Source organism: Citrus sinensis, chromosome 8 (genome assembly GCF_022201045.2).
Source record: "Citrus sinensis cultivar Valencia sweet orange chromosome 8, DVS_A1.0, whole genome shotgun sequence".
NCBI classification, from domain to species: Eukaryota; Viridiplantae; Streptophyta; class Magnoliopsida; order Sapindales; family Rutaceae; genus Citrus; species Citrus sinensis.
Window position 1 is genome coordinate 15,814,657 of NC_068563.1, and position 7,955 is coordinate 15,822,611.

The following is a 7,955-nucleotide window of genomic DNA, read 5'->3' on the forward strand; positions in this document are numbered from 1 at the left end:
ATGAAACGTAGAACAACAAACATGAAACGTGGAACGTAAACATGAAATAGGGGCAAAAAAGAAAAATTTTGGGATATTTGAAAAATTATTACATGGACCATCAAACAACAAACATGAAACATCTTACTTGAAATATGAAACAGCGAACATTAAATATGAGTACCTCGGTAATAGTGAACACACAACATCAAACATGAAACATAGAACAGCAAACATGAAACGTGGAACGTAAACATGAAACAGGGGCAAAATAAAAAAATTTCGGGATATTTAAAGAATTATTACATGGAACATCAAACAACAAACATCAAACATCTTATTTGAAATATGCAACAACGAACATTAAATATGAGTATCTCGGTAACAGTGAACACACAACATCAAACATGAAACGTAGAACAACAAACATGAAACGTGGAACGTAAACATGAAACGGGGGCAAAAAAGAAAAATTTCGGAATATTTGAAAAATTATTACATGGAGCATTAAACAACAAACATGAAACATCTTACTTAAAATATACAACAGCGAACATAAAATATAAGTACCACCATAACAGTGAACATGAAACATAAAACATAAAACATAAAACACACAATATCAAACATGAAACGTAGAACAGCAAATGTGAAACGTGGAACGTAAACATGAAACGGGGCAAAAAAGAAATATTTCAGGGTATTTAAAAAATTATTACATGGAGCATTAAACAACAAACATGAAATATCTTACTTAAAATATACAACAGCGAACATAAAATATGAGTACCTCGGTAACAGTGAACACACAACATCAAACATGAAACATAGAACAGCAAATATGAAATGTGGAACGTAAACATGAAACGGGGACAAAAAAGAAAAATTTTGGGATATTTAAAAAATTATTACATGAAGCATTAAACAACAAACATGAAACATCTTACTTAAAATATGCAACAGCGAACATAAAATATTAGTACCTCGGTAACAGTGAACACACAACATCAAACATGAAACGTAGAACAACAAACATGAAACGTGGAACGTAAACATGAAATAGGGGCAAAAAAGAAAAATTTTGGGGTATTTGAAAAATTATTACATGGACCATCAAACAACAAACATGAAACATCTTACTTGAAATATGAAACAACGAACATTAAATATGAGTACCTCGGTAACAGTGAACACACAACATCAAACATGAAACATAGAACAGCAAACATGAAACGGGGGCAAAATAGAAAAATTTCAGGGTATTTAAAGAATTATTACATGGAACATCAAACAACAAACATCAAACATCTTATTTGAAATATGCAACAACGAACATTAAATATGAGTATCTCGATAACAGTGAACACACAACATCAAACATGAAACATGGAACGTAAACATGAAATGGGGGCAAAACAGAAAAATTTCGGGATATTTGAAAAATTATTACATGGAACATCAAATAACAAACATCAAGCATCTTACTTGAAATATGCAACAACGAACATTAAATATGAGTACCTCGGTAATAGTGAACATTAAACATCAAACATGAAATTTTGAACTTGCAACATGAAACATGAACATAAACATGGAACGGGGGCCAAAAAAAAAAATTTTGGGGTATTTGAAAAATAATTACATAAAACATATAATAATAGACATGAAACACGTTACTTAAAATATGCAACAATGAACATAAATATGAGTACTGCTATAACAGTGAATATAAAATATCAAACATGAAACTTTGAGCTTACAACATGAAACATAAACGTAAACATGAAACGAGGGCAAACAAAAATTCGGAATATTTAGAAAATAATTATATGAAACATTGAACATTAAACATGAAACTTAAAATGTTAAATATGAGACAAGTTTAATAAAAAATAAATTAAATTTTTGTCTTTTTGTTAACACTCATTTTATTTTATTTTTCAAAATATTTATAATAAAAAAATATTTTTCTATTTTTACTTTACTTGTTTTTTTCTTATTATTATTATTGTTATTTTTAAAATATTATTTATTTAATAAATATTTTTATTTTTATTCATTTAAATTAAAAATACATATTAATGGCAGCAACTGGTTTTCCAACCGGTTGCTGCCAGTTATAAAAGTTATTTGGCTACCAGATGGCAGCCAAACAACTTTGTTGCCCCCTCTATGATACAGGGATTCAAAGTAAAACGGGGGCAAAGTCCCTGTATCATAGCCGTGTCCTAAAAGTAAAAATATTTCCTGTTTGCGAAGAGACTCAATGGGGATCAAACAAATAATCTGCATCAACATAACTAATAAGATCTGAATTTTCATTAGTCACTACAAGAAAACTGACAATAGATGATGGGAAAAAACTATCATAAAAAAGGGTGAATGACAGTGAATTTATCCGTCATCTATCTACCTGTCACTCTTTTATGATAGAGAAAAAATTTATCGTTAACTTATGATAGTGTTTAGATGTCATATGTTTATCACCCTAAAAAATGAATATTTTAATTAATTGTTTGGTGGGAAAATTTAATTTTATTTTAAATTTGAAATTTTGGTGGGAAATTAATTATCGTGCGTGAATTATTATTTGGTTAATTTTAACAGGTAACTAATTTTGTTCGTGACGGAATTTATGATTGAAATTTTCTGTCATAAATTATTTTGTTTGTGACATAAGTTATGACTAATATTTTATTTCACAAGATCTAAATTTATATTAAAAGAAATTATGAATTATTGCATTTAAAGTTATGCATTCATGTATCTGAAATTTAATCACAAATTCAACTAAAAATTAAATTATACATACTATTAAGTCCAAAAACATTTTATATTAGTAACATCATCCAAAAACACTTGCAGTTAACACATCCAAAGTAATTAAAAAGTTAATTCCAACAAATTTTCAATATTTTACAAGCTAAGAAGCCATCCAATCTTGTAGTGTGAACTCTTCTCATACTCTCAGTAAAATTCCAATAGATAAAATCCCATTCTTAGCAAATACCCTGCAAATCTCCCAAGTCTAGCAATTTCTCCCACGCTGGATGTGCAATACCAACTAAATATAGCCAACACTATCATTATAAAGATATAATGTCCAAAACTAGGGGTCTTGCACATGACAACCAACAGAATAATTATTGTGGTAGCACATGCTGCAGACTAGTCAAATCTTTATTTTTTTAGTAATTCTACACAATTGTCTTAGCATCAGAAATTGCAAGTTGTTTGGCAAACATAAAATATAATGTCCAGTATTGGCATTGATTTTCATGAAAATTATTAGTCTGCATTTTTAAGTTTTTAGCTTAAAGTTTGATAGGTCATGGTGCTTTGCCTAAGCATCTAGAATGGTAAGTGCAAAGTGTCAGCACTGATTTTCATGAACATTATTAGTCCGATTTGTTTCAAGGTTTTAGGTCTAAATCTTGTAGAACAACATGGTCCTTTATACAGTAACTTTAAACATAATTGTCTAAGCATCTAGAATGGTGAGTACATGGGCCAAGTGTCAACACTGATTATAATTAACATTATCAGTGTACTTTGTTTTACATTTTGAGGTTTGAGTCTAAAATCTTGCAAATTATTGTAAAAGAGAACATATTGATATCCTTTCTAACTAGAAGCCATTTACTACATTGTGAAATCTATCACACAATCTTCCAAGCAACACAATTTGGCTACCCAAGAAGCCACATCCCAAACAATTTGATAGAATAAAATCAAGGCAACAAGAATACTTTTTAATTCCATGATGAACAATACAAAAATTTGAACTACACTAACCTGCCTAAGGAGTACACAAACCTCTTCCTTCTCTTGATAAGATATACCTACATTTAAATAAAAGCAACACATTTCAGCAACTTAATAATTAATGCAAAAATTTCAGGAGTGACTTGGGGACAACCATTGACATTAAAGAATGGCCAACAAATCATGTTTGATCATGAATTTGAAGAGTCTAGCAATACTCGCAAGCAGTATCAGAGAGTGATAAAATATGAATAATAAATAAAGTCTAGAACAAAAAGATGCTCTTAAATCTATCAAGTCACAAAACCACAACTTAATCTTGAGCAGAAAGGCAAGCCAAAGCCTTTTACTTATCAAATCTCTACAAAAATAGGGCACACAAATCAAATAAAGAACTAAAAAGTATAGAGTGCCACTTTACAGCAGAGAAAGGAAACCAGATGAATAGAAGATGATAATTAAAACATTTGGCAAGCATCTTCTTTGCTTCTTATTTATTTTCTTGTCTTGGTTGGCTTAATTGGGCATGGGGAAAAGTAAATTGTCTGCAAATCCTGAGTTCTAAATAGGAATACACAACTAGCTTAACAAAAGAAAGGCGCCAGGGTAACTATTGAGAATAAAATATTGGAAGCAATTTACAAAAGGACTTTGCTAACTAAACACTTGATCTAACAAACAAACATTGAGGCAAACAAAAAGGTTCAATGACACAAAACAAATATTTACTTAAATAGATACCACGTCATATAAATACCACAATAGCGTGGATCTGTGAGGAGACCAACAAATGATATGTAGTCATCTGGTGATCTTTTCCAACCTTCCTGCTCCTTTATTAGAGAATAAGCAATATGCAATCCACCAGGAAGAAAAGGCATTCTTAGAAATATATTCACTTATTATGTCAATAATAAATTGATGGCTCCAAACTCAACAAGAATTTTGCTTTTATAAGTCATTTCAAATCTAAATTACTATTCCAATAACATAAGTGTAAAAGTTGAAATAGATACTTAAATTTACAAATGATAGCAAAAAGTAAAAGTCCATGTCAAGTAAAAGTAAGTAAATTTAAAAATCAAACCAGTGCTAGCGAAAGAGAATTTTGTCCTATTATTAATTACTAAAAACAAATATCATAACTCATCAACCTCATCTAAGGACCAATCCTCTCTACCTTCATTACATTATGATCTCGAAGCACTACATCGGTCTAATTATGGTTTAACAGGTTTCCAAAATAACTCCATAACCATTTCCAAAAGGAAATTGCAGACTGACAATGCAAAATTTCTTTATACAAATGGGAAATGTTTTTGGTTTTTCCTTCTACATTTACAAGATCTCTCCAGCTAATAACTGATACAGCAATGATGGTTTAATAGACATAGCCAATAATATGTACAAGAGGTTCAATCAAGACTTGTCCATAATTGTAGGTAAGTAAAGCATTTAGGTAAAAAACAAAACAGAAACTTTGACGTGCTCAAAACTTCACTTGTTTTCCATTCCTAATATCTCCAAACAAAATCAAAATAAGACACCTTTTATTTATCTTAAAAAAGTACCAAAAGCCACAATCCTGCAATAGTTTTCAGTAGGTTATAAAGGATATTTACATGGGTATCCAACAACATTGTGCAACTTAATGTGAAATTGAAAATATAATGCCTACAAAAAAAAAATAAATGTAAAAACAGAAATAACATACTTTCAAACATATCATACATGCCATGATGCAGAAGTAAACAAATTCAATGGGAGACCTCACTATCTCGTTTGCAATCGTGAATAACTTTTGTTATGTAACAAGACTCAAGTACAGGCTTACAGGCTTTTATAACCGTCTCCCCACTCTGAATGGCGTCAACTAGATATATAGCATCTGGAAACACTAGCCGCCAAAAAGCACAAAGCTTAAGTTTATAAATTTTCTCATAAATCAAATTCACATACATATAGTAGATGGGGTTTGACTCATTCCTATTAAAACACAAAAAAAAACATAAAGATGCATTTCATTTGGCACAAATAGTAGATGGATCAAAAGGACAACAAAACACATTATACTTGCATAATACAAAGAATTCCATGGTGTCAAAGGTCAACTCCCTCACAGTCAAAACCAATGACCAATTGCCTTTCAGACGACGGTTCTAGGAATTCAGCAGGAATATGAGAAGCATTGGTCACAATGTGGATTAGAACCATTGAATCTATGGGCTTTCCATATGAAATGTAAGAAAAACGATGGAGGAAAAAAATGCCGCAACTCTATAAAGCTTCAACCAATAACTCAAAAAGAATATATCAGTTGCTTATAACAAATTAAGAAAACAAATTGTAAATATGATTCTAACAAATTAGTGCATGAATTTGAAATTTCTTCGAAAAAAACTCCTTGGCTACTTAGATTCAAGATTCGTAAAGAATAAAATTTTTCATCTTCACATAATTTCTAAGTAACCAAACAGAAAACAAGTTCAAAATACAAAAAGCTAAATGAAAAACAAATCTAATCACATGAGCAAGCAATCCCCAATTAACGATTCGGAAATACTCAATTACAACCTAAATTTTAAAACTAAAAATTCCTGATCAATATTAAAAAATTAAATGTAAATTAAATTAATTAATTACCAAGGTCTGAAGAGAGGGGAATACGACTGTGATGAGAAGGAGACGAAGCCACGTCAACGGGGACCATCCAATCATATTAATTTTTTTTTCGTTGTAGTGTACCCTATTAAGGTTTTTATTCTGGCTTTTCTTTTTTTATCTTTTTTGGAAATGAATTTAAATATAGAAAAAGTTAAAAAAAAAATCGGTTGTTCTCACATACAAACAAATTTCTCCCCTAAACCATGCATGCTAGAATCAAATACAAAAACTAAGCATTTACCTTGTAGATGCTTCACTGAAAGGACTAAAATCTTCAATGGCGAGAGACCAGATACAATAGTGACGAATCTTCGTTTCTAAGATTTAGTTCGTAGTTCAAACATTGGCTTCAATGGCAGGTTGGATGCAAGCGATTTGAACAACTATTTTGCTTGATCAACGATTCGCGTCGCATCGCGCCATCGCCATTCATAGTCATGGTGGTCAGCTCGAATTCGATCAATGGGTCTGAGATTTGGGTGTTGCTTTGTCGTTCGATCTGTGTTGGTAGCGGCTGGTTGTGTTTGGAAAAAGGGAACGGTCTGTTAGCCAATATCGATTTTGACAGATAACAAATTAGATTAAATAAATATTTATAAATTGTGCTTTTATAATAAAAAAATAATGTTATGAAATTAAAGTATTTTGGATTAAAATGAAAGTATTTTAAAATTTTTGATAGTGTTTTAAATTTTGAATTTGAATATATTTAAAATTATTTAAATATTTTAGGTCATTTTATAATTTCACATAATTTGGGTGAAATTATAATTTTAAAAAGTTTTGAGATTGATAAAATATTATTTAAAAATTCAGAAATTAGACTTATTTAAAAATTTTTATAACGTTTTGAGTTATAATATAGTTTTATAAAGTTTTAAGGTCAAATTATAAATTTAAAAAATATTTCACTGTAGCAATTACTGTAGCAAGCGGCTAGCCGGATATGGTAAACGGCAATCCGGATTTTGGGCAGTAAGCTTCTGGAGCATAAACGGCTATCCGAATTTCAAAAGCGGCTAACCGGATATGAAAAGCAGCATGCCGGATATTCTGAAATTTAAATTTTTGCCTTAACGGTAACATAAAAGCGGCTTACCGGATTCCTAAACGGCAAGCCGGTTATGACCAAAATGTACATAACGGTTAGTTTTTTAGCTCAAACTATAAAAACTCAAATCCAATTCATTTTCAAGACCTCCAGCAAGCATAAACAAAAAGCACACGAGATATCTTGAGCTTTAAATTTGCAAATCACAAAACACATTGAATCATCTCTTGATCTTCATTTTTGAATATCTAATCTTTGAGTGAGTTTTATTGTAATTTTCATTTCTTTATCTTAATTGTAAGTGTTTGAGTGTGTGAGACACTTGAGTGAAGAGATTGAGAGATAATCTCTTTGTTGTAAAGGTCCATTGACACCTTGAAGTCAATTGTAAACGATTGAAGCCTTGGAAAGGCTCGGATAGTGAAATCCTCAAGCATGGATCGCTTGGAGGCGTGGACGTAGGCAGGGATTGTCGAACCACGTAAAAATTTGTGTG

General features: G+C 30.7%; 1 protein-coding gene across 40 annotated transcripts; it reads right to left on the bottom strand.

Moving 5' to 3' along the window:
* Positions 1 to 2,793: 2,793 nt before the first annotated feature.
* On the bottom strand, positions 2,794 to 6,968 carry LOC102614097 (uncharacterized). Of its 40 annotated transcripts, none has more exons than XR_008051077.1 (5): positions 6,650 to 6,968; positions 5,579 to 5,641; positions 4,502 to 4,577; positions 3,775 to 3,821; positions 2,794 to 3,025 (listed from the first exon to the last, which is right to left on the bottom strand). XR_008051077.1 is itself a non-coding variant. In XM_052432244.1 (4 exons), exons 1-4 carry the CDS (start codon positions 6,460 to 6,462, stop codon positions 3,008 to 3,010), a joined length of 234 nt encoding a protein of 77 aa, XP_052288204.1. In that variant the 5' UTR covers positions 6,463 to 6,643; the 3' UTR covers positions 2,794 to 3,007. The 40 variants fall into 40 exon arrangements, 4 of the variants coding, with proteins under 4 accessions (XP_052288204.1, XP_052288202.1, XP_052288203.1 ...); XR_008051073.1 differs by having other exon boundaries at positions 2,794 to 3,043; XR_008051071.1 differs by having other exon boundaries at positions 2,794 to 3,043; positions 4,486 to 4,577.
* Between the last annotated feature and the right edge of the window lie 987 nt (positions 6,969 to 7,955).